This window comes from Rhinoderma darwinii, chromosome 3 (assembly GCF_050947455.1).
Source record: "Rhinoderma darwinii isolate aRhiDar2 chromosome 3, aRhiDar2.hap1, whole genome shotgun sequence".
In the NCBI taxonomy this organism is placed as follows: domain Eukaryota; kingdom Metazoa; phylum Chordata; class Amphibia; order Anura; family Rhinodermatidae; genus Rhinoderma; species Rhinoderma darwinii.
Genome location: NC_134689.1, coordinates 26,790,770 through 26,815,999, shown reverse-complemented (window position 1 = coordinate 26,815,999; position 25,230 = coordinate 26,790,770). Strand labels below are relative to the sequence as shown.

Here is a 25,230-nt window from a genome sequence, read left to right as displayed (position 1 = left end):
ATTCTGCTCCACAGGCGCCCTGCAGGCAATGAGGCCCACTGCTACCTTAAAAATAAAAACAGTGCTCCCTACTGTCTGCTAGATCACATCTAAGGGACTTTGATCATTCCCACCCATGGATGGATTAGTGGATTGGCACACTGATGGGGGAGAGCTGTTTATGAGGGGCTCTATGGCTAGCACCCCACTGTAATCGAATTTCCAGTTGAAAACCAGGAACCCAAAATCTACTCTTGCACAGGTGCCCTCTGTTGTTGGAGAATAGTTGTAGGGATTCGCATCCATTCAGCAACAAAATCGTTACTGAGGTAAAGCACTAATGTTGGGTAATAAGACCAAACTCACATGTCATACATTTCTATACCATTTTTTCCAAAGGTTTTTTAGAGTCAGGACCATCTCAGGACCATCTCTTGGTCTGCTGCCACAAAGTTTGAAGCACCCAGTTCTCTAGATCTATATCGTATGCTGCAGAATTAGGGTATGCTCACATATGGCAGATTTGTTGCATATGTCCCATATATCTGAATGCGGTTTGTAAATATCCATGCACACGCTGCAGAGACAACCCCATTCAGATGTATGGAACGCATGTACTGTTTCAGAAATTTCCCAAACCCTTAAAGCTAATCAGCTGATCGACAAGGGTGCAGCTTTTCTAACTCCTGGCGATCAGCCGCTATTCCTGCTGCTTTTGACCAGACATGTAATGTAGTATTTAATGGGCATCCATGAAATGCATAGACGGGTCGAGGAGACTAAATTAGGAGACGAATGAAGCAGCTGTCTAGTGTGAAGAGTCCACCAAATATCTCCTAACCTCTTCTAAGCTTGCTTCTTAGGGGGGGATGGAATCAAATATTACTGTTGAAGGGGTTGTCTCATGATGGAATGCTCTGTTAGGGAATACGGATGTCAAAGAGGGGGTCCCCCACTCGAGACCCTCCACTATGACCCAGAGCAGAGAGCCATGAATGGCTGCAATGTAATACTATATTTCCCTTATAGCCGGGCATACAGAGATCAGATGATTGACGCATAGGCTCCAATGTGAAAGGGAACGTTTGTGATAAGACAGTCCCTTTAAATGCAGTTAATTTTCCGGTCAATAATCATCACAACGCTTTCTGTGTGCATTATACTGAATGGCTACTATTGTAGATTTGTTGGCATTCCTGTTCTTAGCATAGATATTATTACCCCACTGTCTACTAATAAGCATGGGTCATTATTGCTAATGTAAACCTTATAACTAGACCTAATGGGATTTGGAGTATTACTGGGAATAATGATTGGGTTACTGCTAATGACCATGTTATTGGACACCCTACTGACTCTTACTGTAGATTGATGGGTGTATTACTTGGAATTATTAGAACTAATTTGCATAGTTTTTGAGATTCACTTAGATTCAGCATTTTATTGGATTATTTAGCATCTTGTTGGATTTTGCAGCTAAATTTTTAGTCCTAAATCACACATTTCACCTTAATTGCAATGTCATTGCTAGTCTTACTCTTGCGGAGTCACTTACATTCTAACTAATTGATTAAAAAATTATCTATATTATAACTGTATGGCCACATGCACACGACCGTATTTTTCATCCGTAATTACGGACCCATTCTTTTCTATTGGCCACGGACACCTTTCCTTATTTTTACGGATGGGTGTCTGTGCTGAAAAAATGATACAACCTGTCCTATTCTTGTCCGTAATTATGGCACAAACTCTCCCATAGAGGCACTTTCGTAAATACGGATGGCTACGGATGTGCATCCGTAAACCATCTTTATTTAGGGAAGCGTTGCTATGCAACATGTTGGTGACATCATTTGCAGCTCCCCTCTTTTTTTACGAATCCATATATACGGATCAAATACGGATGCACTACGGACCGTATATGCAGATTCCGTTTCGTATGTACGGATAAGTTACAAATGACTACGGATCCATATTTACGGACATTATTTACGGATAGATGAAAATACGGTCGTGTGCATGGGGCTTTATATTGTAGGTTTTCAAATATTAATTTGGGTGTAACTATAGAGAGTATAGAGAGTATGGAGTCTGAGGTGGCCCAAAAGTCCCTTTGCCCCAAATAGGCAGACAATTACTACAAATAACACATAAGAGTTGGGACACATACAGTATGGTATATGCTATCACTAGGAAAGTAGAGGAGATGTATTGAATGGTAATAGCAATGTGCAGCAACAGGCTATCGGATAGCTAACACCTACATATGTGTCCTTCCTTATCTTTCCCCATATCGCAACATATCTCGGAATGTGTGGCATGAGATGACCAGCTTTAAAAAAACAACATGTCACGTGATGTCTATGCTATACTTGTCTGTGTGGCCACCCAGTGGTTGTGGTATGAGTTGCAGTCTGTCAAGAGCTTTGCTAGCATGTCGCGATAATTTATTGAATTTGTTTCATGAGAAATTAGAGCCCTTAACCAAATTCATTCAGAGATAAGGGTGGGGACATGTAAAATGGCCATAAATTGTATGATTTACCCTCAATCTGACAAGTTCTGCAATATGATTAAAACATTCGTTCTTGTGCATATGACTGTTTTACTGCTTTGTACAACCTCCAAGAAGTATATGGGACCTTGATCTACCTTTCTATGCCCATTTCATATGGAAGCATACATTCCCTAGGGCATCATATGGATTACCATTCAGTGACAGTGCCTTTGACCTAAATCTGTAGAACTGAGCTACAATACCAGACACAACCCATCGACAGGTGTGGTGCTGTTTCTGGAAGAAGGCAGTTATGTTTTTTTCTAATCCTGGAATACCCCTTTAATGATATTAATTACATCTATGGTCAACAAATGGCAAGAGATTTTTATTTAAATATAAGATTTGACAAATGCCAATTATCGGTCTACAAATGTTCCTTACCAATCACACTAGGTGAATTATGTGTCTATGGCAGCTTTTACCCACTTTGGTGCAGCCACACTTTGATGATAATGGTTTTACTCATTGACCATCTACGTAGCTTGTCAAATGAATACGTTTTTCCTCGATAATTATTATTTTCATTAAAATATATCAATCAAGCAGTACATTATATTTGGTTTTGACACATTGTTATTAATGGGTTATTTCCACCTTAGACATTTATGGCATATCCACTGGAGTCATCTGGACCTCCATAAATTTTAATGCTGGATGCGGCAGGTGGAGAGGTGGCTGTGGTTATCGCAATTCTGTTCTGCCACCTCTCCATTCATTCTCCGCCTAGATGTTCGGTGACCCACATTCAGGAGATAAGTGCTTCCCTATCTGCTGGTGGCTTGTTATAGAGCAGGAGAAGCAAATTTATTTGTAATTTTGTGCAAAAAAGATTCAGTATAACTTTTCCTTATAATAATTTGAATCCCTGCTCCCTCAAAGCCTATTGAGTCTAGTGGGCGGAGTGAGTCAGTCATTGACAGCCTTCCCTTTGCGAGTCTGTATACAGAGATAACTGTCAATCTCTAAGTAGGACTTAATTATTTAGCAACATTTTGCCTTAAAGAGGCTCTGTCACCAGATTTTCAAACCCCTATCTCGTATTGCAGCAGATCGGCGCTGCAATGTAGATAACAGTAAAATTTTTTGTTTTTTTTCAAAAACGAGCATTTTTGGCCAAGTTATGAGTATTTTTATATTTATGCAAATGAGCCTTTCTTAAGTACAACTGGGCGTGTTTAAAGTTAAGTTCAAGTGGGCATGTATTGTGTGTACATCTGGGCGTTTTTACTTGTTTTACTAGCTGGGCGTTGTGAATGGAAGTGTATGATGCTGACGAATCAGCATATATGGTTGTGTTCAGATGGCACTGGTTTCTTTGGGTGCTCGAGGTAGGGTCCCAACCCGGGTATAGGTTAAGAATTTGTACTCGGCACACCTTGCTTGTGTTACAAAAATATATTTTTATTTTTATTATGGATGCCAGAGGCTGTATGTGCGACGTCGACGTTTCGGTCAGACAGACCTTCGTCGGGCACTGAGCCGTGCTGGGGACTGGATCGGTACAAAATGATGCGTGTATAGCGCTGCTGTGGTCAGTAACCGGCGGCTTACCGCTCTGTGTTGAGCGCCAACACAGAGCGGTAAGCCGCCGGTTACTGACCACAGCAGCGCTATACACGCATCATTTTGTACCGATCCAGTCCCCAGCACGGCTCAGTGCCCGACGAAGGTCTGTCTGACCGAAACGTCGACGTCGCACATACAGCCTCTGGCATCCATAATAAAAATAAAAATATATTTTTGTAACACAAGCAAGGTGTGCTGACGAATCAGCATCATCCCCTTCTCTTCGTTAACACCCAGCTTCTGGCAGTGCACAGACACACAGCGTGTTCTCGAGAGATCACGCTGTGATGTCACTTCCTGCCCCAGGTCCTGCATCGTGTCGGACGAGCGAGGACACATCGGCACCAGGCGACAGAGGCTACATCGACTTACCTGCAAACGCCGATGCTGCTGCAGAATCAACTGTAGCCTCTGGTGCCGATGTGTCCTCGCTCGTCCGACACGATGCAGGACCTGGGGCAGGAAGTGACGTCACAGCGTGATCTCTCGAGAACACGCTGTGTGTCTGTGCACTGCCAGAAGCTGGGTGTTAACGAAGAGAAGGGGATGATGCTGATTTGTTAGCATCATACACTTCCATTCACAACGCCCAGCTAGTAAAACAAGTAAAAACCCCCAGATGTACACACACAATACACGCCCACTTATACTTAACTTTAAACACGCCCAGTTGTACTTTTGCAAGCCTCATTTGCATAAATATAAAAATGCTCATAACTTGGCCAAAAATGCTCGTTTTTGAAAAAAAACAAAACGTTACTGTAATCTACATTGCAGCGCCGATCTGCTGCAATACGAGATAGGGGTTTGAAAATCTGGTGACAGAGCCTCTTTAAGAAAGATCCATGTATCTGCAAATTCCCCAGCCAACAATGGATTTGATCAACATTGCATAAATTCTCAGTTTACAGTGTCTCTGAATTCTCCAATTATGGATGGCCCATGGCAATGTTTTCTGCTGGATGTGCCATAGCTCATTAATGCAGAAGCCTGTGCCCTTACAATATTAGACCATAATAGTCATATAATATTTGTGCTAATAGAAAACTTACAATTAATAGATTCATGTTAATTTATCATGTTTTCTTCACCATTCACATTCAAAGCAAAAGCAACATTACACCTATTTGCCGCTTGAAGCATGTTTGTGGTTTTCCTAGAGTCTGAGCCCCCACAATGCATTGTATTTTGGTAACAGGAAACTGGAATCAGCTTTCAATGTAAATGGGGAAGAACATATCATGTAACTCATTATAAAATACTGCAAGCAAAGTCGCCAATATTTTATGGAGATTGATGCTATTTCAGGCTTCTGATGATTATTATCTCCTATGGAAGATGCCATATTATGTGATTTATCCTGAAATATATCTTGAGTCATTTGGAATAGTGCAAATATACAGACTATAAATACTGAATATATGGTTGGGGGAGGTATTGACTTTTGACAAATCAACCCGCTGTTGTTATTGTCTGTATCTTTCCATTTTCATGCGAATGCAGTGATTCAGATTATATTGTGCACATTGTGGCGGCATCTGCTAGTCCAGAAGACCTTAAAGGAGTTCTCCGCTCTGAAAAATCCTTACTTGTTAAAAGGGTCCTTTAACAATAAGCAGGTCACAAAGTATCTCCCTGCTCTGACCCTCATATATCAGATGTAATCTGTGGGTAAACCTGGCAGTAAGTGTTCAATTTCTCTGCAGCACCACCACAGGAGAAATTAAGCATTATACGGGCCAATTAATGTCAATGGATTGTGTAAAATGTAGGATAGGATGGGTCCTCCAGAGTAAGAGACGCTCTCCATTCTAGCCATCAGATGAGGATCCTAAACCAAGGACCCCCTCCCCTATTAACTTACAATTCCCTAATAGGGTATATGAAAATGGGTTTTCTAAACTGAACAACCTCCTTAACATGATAGATATGAAATTATATATCATACATATGATATGAAAATGTAACAATTGGCACATTAGGTTGGGGATCGACAACCTTAGAGATGCAGAGTAATATGCGAATATGAAAATCTATCACAATCAAGATTTGGGCATAAACTGTACCAATGAAACATACATGCTTGTTACAGCACACAACATCAAAATGCCCTCCAATAACAGTGCCATCAGACTGCCCCCATTACCTGTGTCTTTAGAGCCCTCATAAACTGCACCATCAGAAAGCCTCCCAATAACAGTGCTATCAGTTTTACTACCAACAGTACCCCCATTAAAAGGGCCTTGAGAGTGCCCCATCAACAGTACCATGAGAGTGCCATTATTAACAGCTCCATTAGAGTGGCACACAATAACAGTGCCATCAGAGTTCCACTACCAACAGTACCCCCATTAAAAGGGCCTTGAGAGTGCCCCATCAACAGTACCATGAGAGTGCCATCATTAGTAGCTCCATTAAAGTGCCCCCCAATAAAAGTGCCATCAAATTGCCCCATACGACAGTGCTGCTGAGTAGTATATTAATAGTAGCTACGATGTAACTATAATATAGAGATTGATAAGCAGTGAATATATCTACATCTGCTTGTTATTAAATGATCGTGACTATAAAAATTAATCGATACAATAAATACATTGATGCAGTAAATCTTAAATGTTGTATTTTAATGCTGCAGCACCATGAGCTTTTTAGAGTTTTATTACATAACAACATTGACGGTTCGTTGATTCATTTTGTGGTTTTTTTTTTTACTCTAATCAATAGAAGAAGACTCTTCATTGACAAAGTGAACACTAATCTCTACAAAGTGATCCATAGCAATTAAAATATAAATAATTAAATGCATCGTCTTATTACTAGTCACCACTGACACAGCCTGCCTGTTGGATTCAGAAGTTACAGAATATGGCGTCATTCATACGGTCATGATATTACAGCTCCGTTATAAGCTGAGCCAGAAAAGGGCTCCTATTCTAGTGCATGGTAGCCTTTGTATCTACTGTATCTCAATGTTCCCCGCTTCCTGCCATACGGGCTCTTTCTACATGGCAAGTCAAATGTAGATAACCTATGTGTACCCAAAATGTTTCTTGAAATACTAGAGATGAGCAATTTGGATGAGTATTAGGCCTCATACACCTGACCTTGTGCATCATAGTACGGTTTAAAGTGCTGTATTTTAGACCAAGTCTAGGATAAAACTCAGTCCTAAGTATGACATCCAATGGCACACATTGCAATTCTGTTTTATGCAGACTAAAAATACAGCGTCATGAATGGGCTTAATAAAATGCACTGCCACCATATTCAGTATCGATGAAGCATGCCGCAATTTGTACGAAATCCAAGAGAAAATACTTAGAGGCAAATTGAGTTTTTTTCTGTTATATTTCGTACAAATTGCGGCATGCTTCATCGATACTGAATATGGTGGTAGTGCATTTTATTAAGCCCATTTATGACGCTTTATTTTTAGAGGCAAAGTATTTTCAGTATTTAAAATGATACGACCAGCTGATGAACGAGCGTTTGCTTGTTCATCGGCTGATCGTTGCCCTGCACTTATCAGGAACGAACATTCTGTGAACTTTCCTTTGCCTGATAATTGGCCAGTGTAAAGGGCCTTTAAACCAAGGCCAAAAGATAATGATGAAATCACACTAATAAATAACACAAGTACCAAGAATGGCCAGTCAGGGGATAGATAAAGGGAACGTTTCAAATCACTTACATCCTGTTTACGGAGAATCACAATTTTAGATCATCCGAAAACTGTTTATGATTGACACGTCAAACCTGGAAAAACCCTACAAAACTGCCTCCTGTAAATACACCACATGCATCAACATTTAGAGCCTGCATCAGGGTTTCTGTCCCTTTTGACAGCAAGAATAGACCAGAATAAATGGAAGCCATGACGCTAGTGTGAACACAGCCCAACGGTGTGCCGAAGGCACGTAAAAGACTCTGCAATCAGGTAGAAAGTTTTTATGGTCCGATGGGAACAAAAAAAACCCAGAAAAGACTATCCCCACCATAGTGGAGTCTTCATCATTCTATGATACTCTTCTCCAGAAAGATATAGAGGGCCGGTCAAGGTAGAGGGTAAATAAATCTAAAAAAAACCAGGGAAATCTGATGAAAATCTGCTTTAGTCTGAACTGAGTCTATGGTATGGATCCATGTGGTGTGGTATGGATCCATAATATTCTACCCTTAGACTGCTATGGGTCTACTCTATACTGTACCACCCCTTAAAGGAAGTGATCACACCATCTTGGTCCCTACAGAAAATAGATGATGGGCAGATGTTTCAGATGAAGCCCTTCAGTTGGACTCTACCACAGTAATGGATGACGCTTACACATACTTGCCAACAGTCCCGTTTAGTCATTGTTATTTTTGTGCGTTATATTTGTCAAGGTGCACATATGATATGTCCGCCCAGGGCCGGCCTTAGGGGCGTGCGACCTGTGCCATTGCACAGGTCGCATCACTCCAGCAGGTGGAAGGGGGCACTGCGCTGGCTCCCTTTCCCTGCCTGTTTTAGAAACACCTGGGCCTGGGAACTCAGCAGCTGCCTTTCCGCTCAGGCGCTTCTTCACCCAGTGGCGTCACTACCGCTGTAGCAGCCATAGCGACGACACCGGGCATGAGGGCGCCCGTGCCGTCTGTCGGGACGCCCCCCGCAAGCCGCGGCGCCACTAGCAGCCGCTGCAGCTGCTACAGCGGTCACAATGCCACTATAGCAGAGCAGGGAGGTATCTCCCTGCTCTGCTATCTGCTAGCGCCACTGTAGGTCTCTGAAGGAGCGGAATCCCCCATTGCCGGCGCTGTGATCAGGGATTCTACTCCAGGAGAAGCCAGTGCCGTCACTGTCCATAAATAGATACAGACGACAAGAGCTTCTCTTGGAATAGAATCCCCAGTCACTGCGTCGGCAATGCTATGGACGGGGATTCCGCTTCAGGAGTGGCCCCTGATGCCACTGTACATATATGGACAGAGACATCAAGCGCTCCGTCCAGTAGCGGAATCCCACAGGGAGCTACAGTGGCGCTATCTACAGGAAGGGGGGTGCTATCTACAAGGGGGCTGTGTGGCACTACCTACAAGGGGGCTGTTTGCTACTACCTACAAGGGGGCTGCATGGCACTAGCTACAAGGGGACTGTTTGGCACTACCTACGAGGGGTCTGTGTGGCACTACCCACAAGGGTGTTGTGTAGTACTACCTACAAGGGGGCTGTGTGGCACTACCTAAGGGGCAATATACTGTGTGGGGGCACTCTATAGGGCATTATACTGTATGGGGCATTATACTTTTTTTATAGGGCATATTTTTTATGATGAGGTGGGGCGCCGAAAGATAATTTTGCATGGGGCGACATCTATCCTAAGGCCGGCCCTGTGTCCACCCCTATTTTTGATTGCAAAAATGGTGCTGCAGACTTTTCAAGAGTGAGTTTTTGTTTTTTTACTACAAAATAAAAAAATTGCAGTGTATGAACCTGACCTTTTTGCCCCCATTTGCGCAGCACTAAGGGATCTGTGTTACTTGGTAATTACAACATAACTCTAAGCCTCTTGTATGTATTCAGCTCTCACCTCCTTCTTGTCTCTCTATCGGTTATGTCTCATCTTCTCCATCACCGTGACACGTGCCCTCTCCCATCCCACATTCTGAGTTTTTTTAATTAGTTTTTCACAGATAGGATCTAGATTTATTCTATATGGAGCTGTGACCTTATCTATCTGTGGCAGCCTGGAAGAAATAAAGGTTGTCACCCCGCACTCACCTCGAGCTGAAAGCTTCTTGGTGTTAATGATTTTTGCTGCATACTCCTGACCAGATAAAACTTTCACGCATCTGCGGACAATGGAGAAAGCTCCCCTAGGAAAGAAAAAGGCGGCATAGTCAATATTTAGTTATAGTACGTTGAAATGTCAGCAGTGATCACTGATGGAAACAGGAATTATGATTACCACGATTTCTTGGAGAAAGTTTTAGGTGTCGTCCACTTTGTTGTTGGGTATAAATATTTTTGACTTTTATGGGGTTAGAACTTATGAGAAAATGCTGATTTTAATTGGTTTGTCTCCATTGCATTGAAATCTGTTTTGTTCTGTTAAATTTATGGATATACAGATCATAATTTTAGATTCAATTTGTTATTGGCCTTTAAAACCAAAACTGAATGAACATAAATTTTTAGGAAAAAAATGTCTTTAACGATTCTTTGGAAGAATAAGTTTAAATATTGATACAATTTTTTAACTATTTGCAAGTCCATTTTTCATGCATTGTTACACAAAAACGAAATTTCACCCACTACCCCTTCAACAAAAAACACGTGGATGTTAACAGATTTTTGTTAGACAATCTTTTTGTTAGAGGAATTCCCTTTCAAAAAGCTGAAGATAGAGTGTCTTGCAGATGCTTAATTCCCCTGCAGCACCACCAGAGGGGAAATTAAGCATTACACAGTGCCTACTATAATCAGTGAGCTATTTATGTAATGAATGGACATCCTGGGTCCTCCAGGTAGAACTAAGCTCTATGTAGTGACATTCAACTAAAAGATGAGGGTCTGGAATAGGGATCACCCTTTAATCTACAATAGGGTATTTGAAACATGGGACATTTGTTGGTAGATCACGCCAGTTTTGGTTGGATCTGCAATCTAATGTTTAAAAAAAGTGTGGGTTTAAAATAAAGTCAGTCTATCATTATATTTTTTATACTAAATAGTTAAAAAAAAGTCAGAGCTTCATTTTTTTCTGTTGCAAAACCCCGGTTTCCCTTGACAGGTCAGCCCCATTAAAGTGAAGAGACAGGACTGGCGCTGATGCAAGAAGATAGCAGTCATGTATTTATAATCTTATCTAACCTTTTAAAGGTATTTGAAAACGTAGGGATTAAAACATAGTGAATGTCATAGTAGGGATACCTCACATGTGACTTGTATCCTATTTTATTCTAATTGGTACAATAGATTTTGTTTTTAATTATCTTATCCATTAAATATATAAAATGTATTTTACATTATTTTAAGATATACATTAAATAATATTATATTACATGTCAATATATTTTCTTCTTACAACACGTCACATAATGATACTAGAGATGCTTATTAGATTCCTTGATATACAGTAGGCTATCGATCCAGTGATATGTTCTGATTGATTTTATGGATTCTCCACTGCTGGGATAACCCTGCAATGAGCTGTGTTAAAGGGGTTTTCCACGACCGGACAACGAATGACTTATCCACAGTATCGGTCATCGGTAAATGATCGGTGCGGGTCCACTGCATAGCGGCCGTTCTTCAAAACTGCAGCTCTGCTCCTATTCACTTGTATAAGAGCAGAGCTGCAGTACTGCAGCTCGGCCGCTATTCCGTGACCGGAGCCATCTGCTTCTGGCTCCAACTACTACATACCATTCAAAACATCTAGCACCCAGAGGCAGCCAGAGCGGCTGATTGGTGTGGGGTCCGGGTGTCGGACCCGCACCGATCATATACTGATGACCTATCCTGTGGATAGGTCATCAGTTGTCCGGTCGTGGAAAACCCCTTTAAGTAGCCAGCAAATGTTCATGTCCCCTAAAGCAGTGTTTCCAAACCTTTTTCTACTGGGACCCCACCAGCAAGAACATAATGAAGCCTATACTACCCATTGGCATACTTGCCAACAGTCCTAATTTAGGGACAACCCCACAAACAGGACCACAAAAGGGGCGTGGTTTATGGAATTTTACACTTAGGGTGAGCGTTTACAAATAATTTGTGAGTGTTCCCTGGCAGAATGAGGGCGGGACCTAAATATCCAAATTTTAGGGATTTAAATGTTGGTAAGTATGCATTGGTCGAAGTCTAATATATATTTTATTTGTCATCTGAATCCGGTATAACATGGCACACATTAAATTTAATAGGCTGTATATGTGTAATGAGCATATGCACTAGGTCCTCCAGAGTGGGAAATGCTTGTTTCTCTGGCTAATAGAGAAGGGGGGACCATTAAATACGAAAATAAATACGAAAGATTAGATCTGAAGTTTCTTTATCATGACAGTGTGTTATTTTAAAGGGGTTAACAAATTTTGAGAAAAGGGGTCTTCTTTTCTTCCAGAAACAGTACTCCTCTTGTCCTGGCTTGTGTCTTTATTACAGTTCACACCTATTCACTTGAATAGACAACTACAATGCCTGACACAGCCCATGGACAAGCTTGGTGCTGTTTTTTGGGGGAAAAAAATCAGGACCTAATTCTATTTCGTAATTCTGGACAAGGACTACACACTCACTTGTATTAGTGCTCTCTAGAGGTTGATGCCTTTGTTCCATACTGTTTTAATAGCAAAAGTGGACAACCATGCCTGGCATCTAGGAGATCACTCATCTCTACTAAAATCAGTTATCTAGGATGTCCTATTTATTAGTATCTCAGTAGCAATAATTAAGAAGCATTTTCAATAGACAGGTTGGCATCATTCCAATACAGTCTTCACCTATTAGTCCATTAGTCTTCCATCAAGTTCCTCCACATGCCATGTCACCATAGGCTTCAAATATAATTTCCAACATGTATACTACAGATACCAATACTCAAGAAAAACTTTAGCTCCCAAACAGGTTTTAGCCATTTCTGCAAAGGTCCACCAATGTTAGCGACTCAATGCCAATATGTGCCACCAAATATCAGCCTACACTAGCTGGTCTTAAAGGACACTCTGACAGTGAGGTGGGTCATGGTGCTATCCCCCTGCCCATATGAAAGCTACGATCATTGGCTGGAATATAATTTGCAGATATACAATCATCAGAGATCAGCACCTTCAAGTGCATAAAGACTCACTTCAATTGGGGCAACAGTCAGGGTCCCCATAAATCATCCCCCATTTCCCTATGGGGGCATATATTAATTGTTGCGATATTGCAATTCTAACAGATAATCTCTTGCGATGAATGTATTTCTTTTTTTGTAGTATACCCTATGGGGCCAGCTTTTGCCTAGAAAATTAATAGTTTATGCAGCCTAATATGTGATTCAACTGTATCTTTCAATTCACTATATTATACATAACTATGTAAAAGCGGAGGAGGTTATGTCAGCATACTATGCCAATTTTACCCCCAGGAAAACTGCCAGTGCGTTTTATACCTCAAACATAATGTATTGTATCAAATGTAGAGCAATTTACCCCTAAAGTATATTATTCAAGAAGTAGATAAATATAGAGCATGACCCCTGGGAATATAATGATATAGTGTGTGTCAAGCAGAAACGCTACACTTTAATGAACAATGGTTTTAGGGGATGTATATTTAGAGATTTAAATGAATTCCATCCAGTTTAAACAAGGATGAGTTGAGGTTGTTTTAAAGAACAATTCCACGTAGTATGTTCTGTATTTATATGTGGATGTACAGTATAGTCTATTCTTGTTATATTATATATTATGTGTATATACAGCCAAGGCCGAATGGTGTGCGACCTGTGGTCACACATGATGAATGAGATGCTCCTTCGAAAGGGGGTGCCACTGATGGCCTGGCAGCAGAGACTTGCGGCCACCATAAATCTTAATATAAGTTGTATAGCAGTATTATTTAGACATTGTATAGCACAGATTATAGATTACTATATGGAATGATTTTGGTCACTATATTTTGGCAATATTTGAGAACTGTATGGTAGTATTTAATTTGAGTCGTACTGCTCCTGTACAGTATATTGTTTTAGCAATCCATTGTGGTGGTGGCACTGCCAACGGAATGCAGTGCACAGGCAGTATCCAACATAAGGACAGCCCTGTTTATAGCAGGAAATATATAACCCCAGCACACACAGAGGTACACAAGAGATCCAGATGCAAGCAAATTTAAGTTTTATTGCAACAAAAGTTGGTAAAGTTGAGGTAGTAAGCGACTTGGTAAGACGTTTCGGCCGTACCCCGGCCTTTGTCACTGTCGCTGTTCGTCGATATCGCTGGTATGGGATGTCCGCCGGATCTTCCCTGTGTGTCCGGCGGACATCCCATACCAACTTTTGTTGCAATAAAACTTAAATTTGCTTGCATCTGGATCTCTTGTGTACCTCTGTGTGTGCTGGGGTTATATATTTCCAATATTGTGTGATTCTCGTCCCTACCTTACTAGCACCACGCTAATAGATTGAGGACTGCATCCCAATATCTATTTCTGTTTATAACAGGGACATTCCTTTTAGCCCAGGGTTCATTACCCAAATTATGGTTGAGATCATGATGGCGACTTCTGTCATACAATGCCGAGCTGTGCAATCTAAGTCATGTAACTTTTCTTCATTGAATCACATTCCAGGGAAACCTGACTGTTATGGTTAGACAATATTAGATTTTTTGTAGAAATTATTTAATAATTTAGATAAAATATTAATAATAAAAATATTAAGCTTTGCTAGAAGGTTTTGGTGATTCGTTAGGAGGGGTGAGGGGCACTGTAACTAGATGACTTGAGTGAGCTTTATCAGTTTACATAGTTTGGAACATTGTCCTCTTCTTATTACCAGTTTTTATCTTGGACATATCCCATCTCTATAAGCCCAGAGACTTCACCAGATTGGAGCAGCTGGTCCTGACACATGTCCTAGAAATTGTGGTCTAAGTAACAGAAATCTATTGTCTGGAAGTAAAAACTTATGATGATGCCCAGTCTGATGCCCAAGTCATTCAGTATGAGCATCTATTTGCTGGCTCCATCTCAAATATATCCATCTGCCTAACAAATAAGTCATGAAGTTGATATGTTTCATTTTTGAGAGTCACTTAGAAAGATCTATTATTTGCAGATATGGATTGTAATTCAATTCTATCTAGGACAGACCGTAGGTAGCTGCTCATTCTGAATTGTTTGAAATTTATGACTGTAAAGTTTGACAAACTCATAAAATTCTATTAAAGTTCAGAAGTTACCGGATGACCATTTGTTTTTACGTCTAGTAGGACCGCCAACACCTTCTTCAAAATAGTACACTGTTTTTTACCTTTGACAGTGTAGATGACTGTACATGAATACTCTCAGGCAGGATATGTGAATGCTCATTATGGTGACCAGCCTTTCTTTACTTGGCAGCGCATAAACAGGCAACAGCTTTTGACTAATGGCCAAAAACATTGAAGTCATTACAATTTACATGGTCAACTGTCTGGCAGCACATGAAGTCCCTACAGATCTGTTTTTTTAGACCCATAGGCATTCCATGTGCCCCTGTATGGTGCCCCAGTGGGAGTACCGTATTATTTGCTAAAATTAGGGGAGAATAGCTCTGTGATACGACATGCATTAATGTATAAAATCGTATGGGCCCATAACAGTCTATTGACACCATATTACGGATCCGTACAACACAGATCCCTAATACAGATTTTGTGCATTGTCCCTTATGATGTGTCCAAGAACGATTCTAATGCTGCAGTACAAAATATGGCATGTGTAAAATAAACATGGCCAGGTTTACCAAAAGCCACAGTAGGCTGACCTGGGAGAAGAGCATCTGCTACAGGGAAAATGTACATATGAATCCACTGGACAGTGTAGATTTAGCTGTAAATTATGGCTATGTATATGTTAATTATACATATATAATGCTTTGCGACTGAGAGGAGGACATGCTAAACATCTCTATAAGGCTTTATTAGCCCGCCAGAGGCTAAGGCCAAATGCACACGATGTGTATTACAATATATGTTTTATTGACTTGGTAGTCTATGGGTGAGGTATGCTACTGTATAGAATACAGCACAGTCATCTATTAAATGTATACATCAAGAGCGCTAGAATAGCTTTCCATCATGTATATGTTAAACAGATGCCATTATAGTGTTTGGGTGATCGATACCTAACAGGGGCATCCGTCACCCATTGTCTATTTAACATATATATGTCATGAAAAGGTTATGAGAGTTCATGACGTATACATAAAACGTAACCCTTAATAGTCTGTAGGTGACAGATGCCAATGTTAGGCATCCATCACAGCCTACATTGACCGTATACGTTGGAAGTTTTTCCCTGTGTATACATTAAAGAAGCACTCCAGTAGATACTTTTTTTGCCTATATGGTGCAGTACAGGCTATTGTAGAGGCTCCCTTGTATGCCTTTTGTATACCTGTTTTCGTCAATGTGTCACTTATGGGTTGTCTGCTATCTTGGTTCCTTCTTACCCTGTAATATGCTTCCCCTAATGCAGCCTACATTACCCATGATGCTTCTGACTTTTCAGAGGCAGGGGGTGGAGTCTTATCACTGCATTTTTTTCTGCTCTGAGTCCTATCTAAGTGCAGCAAGTGATAGATCAGTGTCATAGAACGTCCTCACACTGCAAAATCTCAGAGATGCAGCTCACCCTGTCTCCTCTGCCTGCTGCTTGTGTTAGACTTCTCCATGTCAGTTTTTACACAGGAGACAGTGAGGAGCAGCATCTCATAGAAATACACTGAACTCTCTGCAGATAGTACACACAAATAGTATAGACAGTCATTGTAAGTCAGGGGAGTTTTATAATTCTAAAGCTAACCATTGTATGGACTCACCTATTATATCACTGCACTCCTGCTGATAGGGCAGAAATAATCTGTTAAACAGCACTAAATGCATGGGGGACATACAGAGGAACAAGGCGTGTGGAGCTGGTTGGGAAGGGGAAGGGGTTTGAGAGCTGCCAAGTGGGATTTGATAGGTGATGAAGTAATTCTGTAGTTCACAGGAAGTCAGACACCCAGGGGAGAGTGACCTGTCTACACATGAGAGCATGGACTATTCTGGTGGTCAGACTGAGATCACATGACACAGCTGCCCATAATGAAAGGGTTCAAAATACATGGATACAGCTGAGCTGGAAGAAATAAATGACACTGGTAGAATATTGCTGGTGAGTTAGCATTATATGTGCAAAAAAAAAAAAAAAATAAATGTCCTGGCAATGCCCAGATTCCTTATTGTTTCCTAATCTCAATGCCAGTGTTACATGCTTAGAGGAGCCCTGATGCAACTCTTTAATGTTATGAGCCAGCACAATAATACCCTCTTAATGCACACCTCTGGAAAATCTCCTGTGAAGCTTATTAAATGTTTTCTTTTTAACTTGAGCCTTAAATTCCTTGTTTTCTCTTTGTTAGACGTTAAGTACTTGCTGTCTGATATAAATGAGTATCATTTTACTGTTAAATCTATTCTTGAAATTGCTTCCCAATAATGAAGTGTAGCTAAAAGCTTTATACAGATCTGACTACAAAGAGCATGTAATCCTACTATTACTATGTGTACCTGAGATAACCGGAGGTGTTTATACCTCATTGTACCCATTCAGTGATTTTTTTTTTATATTTCTTGTCCTCTCTTTTCTAACTAAAGTCTGTATGAAGCTGGAGACGGGCAACATAGAACTATTACCCATCACTCCTGAAATATTAAAATTTATAATACATGTCATATAATACTCTGTGGAATATATGTTTTATATCATAAATACTTATGATGATTCACCAGGAATTATATGCTGTGTCATTAAATGGGCTGTCTCAAAAAGAGACCCCCCTCTATGAGCAAGAGGTTCTCAATCCGGCCACCGAGAGCCAACTAGGTATTATATGGCCGGCCGTTCACGTAATATAGCCTCTGTAGGGAAAATATTTAGTCGACTGCAACTTCCCCCAGCTCTGGGCCATAATGCAAAATCTGTAACAGGTCCCCAATTATCTGGTGCCATTTATAATATTGGTCTTTTTATGTGTCAGGGGGGGTCCCCCCTGTGGCATCAGTGCCCAGCTGCGACTGTTACCTCTGCAACCTCTATAGCTATGCTCCTGAGTTGTACACCAACAGGGGCATAACTACAGTGGGCTAGATCTTATGCCACACTTTTGAATGGGGCTCCCCTGAGCATGAACACCCAGATCAGATTTGAGCCCTCTAAATTAGACCCCCAGATCAGACATTAAAAAAACAAAACAAAAACAAAGGACATATTTTCAACACTCCTCGCTCCTCTTGTCTTCAGGGTCTGGTACATAAGGCCTCCTGCCACATGAGGCCCGGCACACAAGGTATGTGCTGCAGTGCATACAAGGTCCTGAAGTTAGGCAGCACAACACCCACAGACCTTGTATGACGGGTCCTGATGTGGCAGAGGGCCCTGTGGGCACGGAAATTTGTGTACGGAAGGGCAGTGAAGAGTTTTTAATAGTTGAAAGCGGCACTCGATCAGGGATTCAGGGCAGGCTCCCTTTCTCTACCAGCCTGTTTGTCATCGCACCCCCACCCACGGCCATGATCGTTACGTCACTGTACCCTAGAGAAGGACATCAGTAAAAGCTTTCAGAATCAAGATAGGAATCTGATGGATAATAAATGCTTGGGGCAGCAGCAGACACAGAAGTAAAAAAAATCTTGGCCAGTATATAGCACTGGGCAAAAATTATAGACTGATTTACTTGACAAAAATTCAATTTAGGAAAGGAAATAGAGGTTCCTGGAAATAGAAAAAATTTTTGGGGGAAGGTTTCCTCACACCAATGGGGTTGGGAACCACTACACAAGATGCTATTACCAAAGGAATTTCTTATAAAAAATAACTATGGGTAGCTCAGATTTTTGTGTTCTCTGGAGGAAAGGCCTGGAAGGAGAGATCTGATATACCTCCATTTACTGCATTGTCCTCTTACTAAGTACAACATCCTGCTGATGTTCTCTTTCATTCAAATGCAGTAAGAAATTGCAAAGAACATATTGTATTTTTATTGTATATCATCAGTGTCTGCACAGCATGACAACTAATGGAGGAACGCAGGCAGCTGGGTACAGAGGGACACAGTAACACAATGAACGTGTTACAAATTTGCACAAAAAAATTGTAATAAAAATTAAAAGTCATGTACAGAATGTCTATCTCTATGTGATCGCGCTCTTGGAAATGGAAGTGTTTTATAATTAAACATTTCTGTTGTTACCTTGGTAACTGTGAAAGGACTAATAAACCCCTTGAACGCATTAACATAATTTTTGGCTTTGTATGGCCCAATAAAGAATTCTTATTTTGTGTTGCACCTATCGGAAAGATTTTGCCACGTCTGTGGTGTGTTGCAATGGGAGTCTCATTATAGCATTTAAATGATCAGAATGATGTGTTCACAAAGCAATTTAAGGTATTTCAGTTCAGCGCCTTCTGAATTAAGCTATAATGAGCTTCCTAACCCACCAGGGAAAACTAAAGTTAAATGCATAAGGGACAATGACAAAACCGTCAGGCCAGCTTCAGGCCGAAAATTCTAAGGAAATTCACTCACCCTACCACTTATTATCCATATTCACAAAAAAAATAAATTCAAATATTGAATACAGGTTTGCAGTTCCCTGACTTGAATAAGTCGAGTTGTCCCCATCGACTCCACTAAGTATTAAATAAAGCACAGACTCACGGGCTGGATTAAATGGCCACAGCAGCCGTTTTATTAAGAAGATAGAACATACATATATAATTTTCCTCGAATGATAAAATACTGATAATAAACACAGTTCAACAATACTTAAAGGGGTTTTCTTACGAAGACATGTATCCCCTATCCACAGGATAGGGGATACATTTGTGGTCGCTGGGGGTCCGACGACTGGGACCCAAAGTGATGAGGAGAACGAGGGACCGAAAGTCCCCGAAGTGCTCTGTGAGAATGTAGCGCTGGTGCGCATGCTTGACCAGCGCTCTGTCCACTTCTATGGAGCTGCCAGAGACAGCCCAGAAGTCCCATATAATTGAATGGAGTGCCCGCCGAGCATGCGCACCAGCGCTACATTCTCATGGAGAACTTCGGGGACTTTCGGTTGCACGTTCTCCTCATGGCTGGGTGTGGCAACGGTCGGATCACACGTGTTTTGTGAAAAAAAACCTTTAAGAAACCATGTTCATAAAGTTAACCAAAACATGCAGTCTGAATGACATAAATATCCTGTTTGGCATGACATTAGGAAATGGCACAGCACCAACAGGCATTCTCAAACATTGCAGGAATGGCCATTGCCCTACAGTGTACCAATAGCTTTTAGCCCTTTGCATTAACAGCCATAATTGCACAATGCATTGACAGTCAGTACCCTACCAATGTCCTCACAGATACTTTACAAATGTCCGTCATCTGTTCCCAATTGGATTGGCAGGAAGATTATCATATTGCACCCGCCAAACACAAAAAAGAAAATGGCCTTAGAGGGGGTGCAGCAGTAACTTTTGCACCTGGGTCCTAGTGCCTGAGAGGTCCCAAAAGTCTCTCTGCCCAAAAGAAGACATACATACATATATAGATACATATATTCATCTCCAAGCCTGGACAAGCCTTTCTGGCAGACTAGAAATCTTTGTTGTGTCCCCCCTCACTTCTGTCTGGGGAAGGCTTGTTGGAGCTGCGTGGCCTCTTTCTGCCACTGTACAGTCTTCCTTCACATGCCATATGTATAGAGATAAGAAGCAATGCATCTAGGGTAGAATACCTCCATACATACGGAATCCGATGGAGAATTCTATGATTTTTTTCATGCCAAGATTTGTTTCCGTATAAGGGCCCATATTTCTTTATGGTTGCTATATTACCGTTTCATAGAGCTTGGAGGTTTATTGAGCAGTAATACGGCCACGTTCATGAGCCCTTACGATCATTGTGTCATTTTTTTCTGTTTTTGCACCTCGTAAAAGTTTGTTTGTGTATGGGAATATGACATAGCATGGCAAAAATAATTGCCTTATATATAAAGCAGAAATCTATGTCTATGGTGTTCAGATACGAATTATCAGAGAAATCGTAAATGTATGCCATAACCTAAGAATGATTACGGCCACCACCATTACTAATTTATAACCCAGTCTTCACAAATGTATGCAAATTAGGTGCAGCGGAGCCAATTGACAGCGCTTCTTCCAGGCATTGCATGTGCCTATATTAATACATGTGTTTTAATGTCTTCTGTGAAATCATGCTTCAAAATAAACATCCTCATTTGCTTGAAAGTGTTGTTTGAGATTTGAAAAAAGATTATTTTTTTTTTCCAATAACAGCGCCACCCTTGTCCATGGGTTGTATCTGGTATTGCAGCTCAATCCGGTTTAGATAAACCCTTTTCTAATTTTGGGCAGCCCCTTTAAGACTTCATGTAAATTGCCACATTACAGCTTCATATAACCTCTGAATGTTGTAATACACAACCCATGGAATTCTCTGAAGCCATACTGTACCTCTGTATACCTGCGATTTCTTTGGAAAACATATGGATGGTATTTTCGTCTGAATGCAACAGAAATAAATTTTTGCACTGTGCTATCAGATGCTATTTTACAGAGCTATCCTTCCCTAGAATCATTGCTTCTAGGAGAGAATATCTCCTTAATACACTGTAACTGTATATATAGAGGCACCATATGGCAGCGTACGTAGTGCCTAAGGCTCCAAAGTATGGTGCCACCATACAGACGCACCCTGGGCATATGTCATTGCCGTGTGCATGAGGCCTTACTCTGAAGAAAATCACCTTCATAATTCACACCCTTCCTGAATAGCCTTCCGATGAGATGTCAGCATGGACTATTAAGTTAGATTATAGCCCAAGATGTATGATCTTTAGACTGAAGGTAAAGGCAAAATATATTAAAATGACTCTTCCTTCCTAACACTGTTTGATAATAGTAGCCACTGTCATGCATCATATGGCGGCGTTCTCTCAAAATAGATGGCCTGATATTGTCTCAGTATGGTGGCCTTGAAGTATTAGTGCCTCGAAATACTAAAGCCTTCATACTGGGCTTCAGGTTCAACAAAATCTAGTGGCTTCCAGAACATCACATCAGTCATAATTGCCAATCTGAAAGAACAAGTGCGATGCTTGTGCTTTAGACTGAATATAATAGAGCAAGACTGCAGGAGAGACGGCAATATTCATGTCCTCCCTGCACTGGCTGGGGAGCTGAAATTAAAAAGAATGGCGAAGGAAAGGAGGAGCGCATGAAGGCACCACATGGTGACACACACTTACGACTTCGTAATACAGATATGTAGGGCCTTCATGTTCCACCATACGGGCTCCGTCCACATGGCTGTGCCATATACATGAGGCCTACAGTGGAGAAGCCCATCAATATTGGGCGCTCCACTTGGCTGCATACAGTTATGTGTCAGAGGAGACTGATTTGAACAAGTAATACCTCTGCGCATCCTCCCTTGGAATACAGATTTCTAAAGGGATATGTTGTTATTATTACACCTTGCTATATGGTTCACCAGTGATGATAATCAAGAGAATTTATTTTAGTAAAACTTGCCAGGATCCATTTGTTAAAATGACATGTGAAGATGTTAGTATAAAATGTCAGGTCCGTATATCAGGGAAGCTCCTTTCTCCCTGTCATTTCACACCGAATAACCACCTCTGTAAATTGAAAGCTGAAGGCATGCCTGGAAAGAAGTGAACGAGTCAGAAATGTTCGCTACACAACTTTCCCTTCATCAGAAAAGAGGAGAACTGAACTTTTATTCAGAAGAAAGAAACACACAGAGAAGACACATGCCCCTCCCTATAGATGTGGGACTTGCTTAAGTCCCATTGGCTCCTCTGCTGTAAGTTTTCCTGTACATTCTTCTGCACACTCCTCTTTGCATTCCAGGGGGCGGTGTCTTCCATAGGCGTGTTATGCAGGCTCTTTGTGCTCCATTAATCCAATCTCTTTGTGTAATATACCGAATAAATATAAATATATATATATATGTAAGGATAATATTTTTCAAACAATATACATGGTAATGATCCCTGACAGTCCCCCCCTAAAAATATTATTCTATCCCTGAGTCTTGCCTATCGACCTACCACTGACCACTCGAACTAGGCGGGTAGGGGTTTTGGATTTCTTCACCAGCTTGAGACCAGCTACTCCTTATAAGTAACCCCCCTTTGTACCTGGACTTCCAAGGTTTCTGAATGGTCCTAACTGTCCCTATTCTCCTCAGTATACAGGATGGTTGTCTTTAAAGGGACTGTCGGTGTCACCTCGTCTATTTGTGTAAACATAGTGGGCACAGTCTGTTCTACAGCTTTCGTCATCATTTTCCTGATACAAGGGAAAACACAGCACACAAGGACAGAGAATAGTATTAAAAAGGCGACTACCACTACTCCTATTTGCGCTAATATTTTCTGCCATCCAGTCATCCATGAGAAATACTGGTCCCATGGGTCGGTAATACCTGAGTTCCTTTTCAACTCCTGAGATAAGCTCTCCAGCTTATGTATGGCCATTGTGACTTTTCCTTTGGGCCCGGTATTGTCGGGGATATACGTACAACAGGTTGTCCCTATCACTGACAGTATCATGTCTATTTCCGGGAGTGTATTACACCTTGCTTTTCCAAGGAGTTAGTGGTGATATGAGATCTTTCATTGTTTTATGCAGAAACCTTATAGTTAATGCACATAACAGACATTACAAAGTAGGCTTCTCGTAAACAAGTAGGTTACTCATTAATCTTTGGTTTTTGCAAAATATGTCTGGTCCAATTCCTAAGAAACTGAGGAGATGTGGTGCCTCATGTATCAATTTTTTTTTCTCTGGCACAGATTTGGGAAATTACAACTTTTATATTTTATATCAACCTTGTCTCCACAGGGAAACCCCTGAAAAAACTGTTCTCATCCCAGGAACCTACTATTGAGGTCATTTTAGCTACCGTGTTTCCCCGAAAGTAAGACAGTGTCTTACTTTCTTTTTATCCCCAAAAGCCCCACTATGTCTTACTTTCGGGGTATGTCTTATATTGGAAAAAAATTGTCGAATTATTATTTTTTTTTTTTTCACAAACTTTATTTAACTGTTTTACATTTTTTTTTTTGTCCCACCAGGGGACTTCACTATGCGATGTGCCGATCGCATATATAATGCTTTGGTATACTTAGTATACCGAAGCATTATTGCCTGTCAGTGTAAAACTGACAGGCAACCTATTAGGTCATGCCTCCGGCATCGCCTAACAGGCAGATGCTGAAGGCAGACCTGGGGGTCTTTGTTAGACCCCCGGCTGTCATGGAAACCCGACGGCGACCCGCGATTTGTTTGCGGGGGCGCCGATCGGGTGACAGAGGGAGCTCCCCCCTCTGTCAAACACATTAAATGCCGCTGTCACTATTGACAGCGGCATTTAATGGGTTAAACTGCCGGAATCGGCGCGCGCTTCGATTCCGGCAGTTGCAGCAGGAGCCAGGCTGTGTATAACAGCCGTGCTCCTGCCGCTGATGGAGACGTATGGAGAGGGGGGCGGCGCGGAAGTGGGCAGGAGGCGGCAATACCCCCGTGTTTCCCCGAAAGTAAGACATATGTCTTACTTTCGGGGTACGGCTTATATTAGCCGACCCCCCTGAAACCCCCGATACGTCTTACAATCGGGGGTGTCTTACTATCGGGGAAACACGGTAGCAGTGAGTGCAGTGGCGTAACTTGAAGCTCCCTGGTCTAAATGCAAAATCTGTAACAGGGCCTCCACCTACCTGTCATCATTTATAATACTGCCGTCTTCCTATGTGGCAGAGGGGACTTTGGGCCCTCACCCTACCAAAAATTCTTTAGCGAAAGACAGAAAATGGCTAAAAACAAGCACTACACTCGTAGGGTATGTTCACACAGCGTTTTTTGTAAGGCAAAAAAAAATCTTCCTTTATTTTTTGCATTTTTTTAAAGCTGTTGGAGCTAATGCAAAAGACGCAGGCAAAAAAAGCACCAAACTAGCGTATTTTCTGCCTCCTATTAATTTCAATTGGAGCTCAGAGGTGGAAACCACTTGAAGACTATCAGCCCCCCATTCACAGTAAAATAATCATCAGCCCCCCTTTCACATTAAAAGGACTATAAGCTCAGCAAACACAGTAAAATGAACATCAGCCTGCCACTCACAGATTTCCCATGTACATAGTGCCTCACAGCCCCCTGTAGATAGTGCCACACAGCCCCTTGCAGGTAGTGCCACACAGCCCTCTGTAGGTAGTGCCACACAGCCCCCTGTAGGTAGTGCCACACAGCCCCCTTGTAGATAGTGCCACACAGCCCCCTTGTAGGTAGTTCCACACAGGCCCCTTTTACGTGGTACCAT

General features: G+C 41.4%; 1 protein-coding gene across 2 annotated transcripts in view; it reads right to left on the bottom strand.

Moving 5' to 3' along the window:
* CAMK2A (calcium/calmodulin dependent protein kinase II alpha) overlaps nt 1–25,230 on the bottom strand; it is a 164,849-nt gene that overhangs the window by 119,351 nt on the left and 20,268 nt on the right. For both annotated transcript variants that reach the window (XM_075856171.1, XM_075856172.1), the window contains exon 2: nt 9,867–9,961. In XM_075856171.1, coding sequence (XP_075712286.1) covers nt 9,867–9,961 — 95 coding nt within the window. The remainder of the gene's footprint in view (nt 1–9,866; nt 9,962–25,230) is intronic.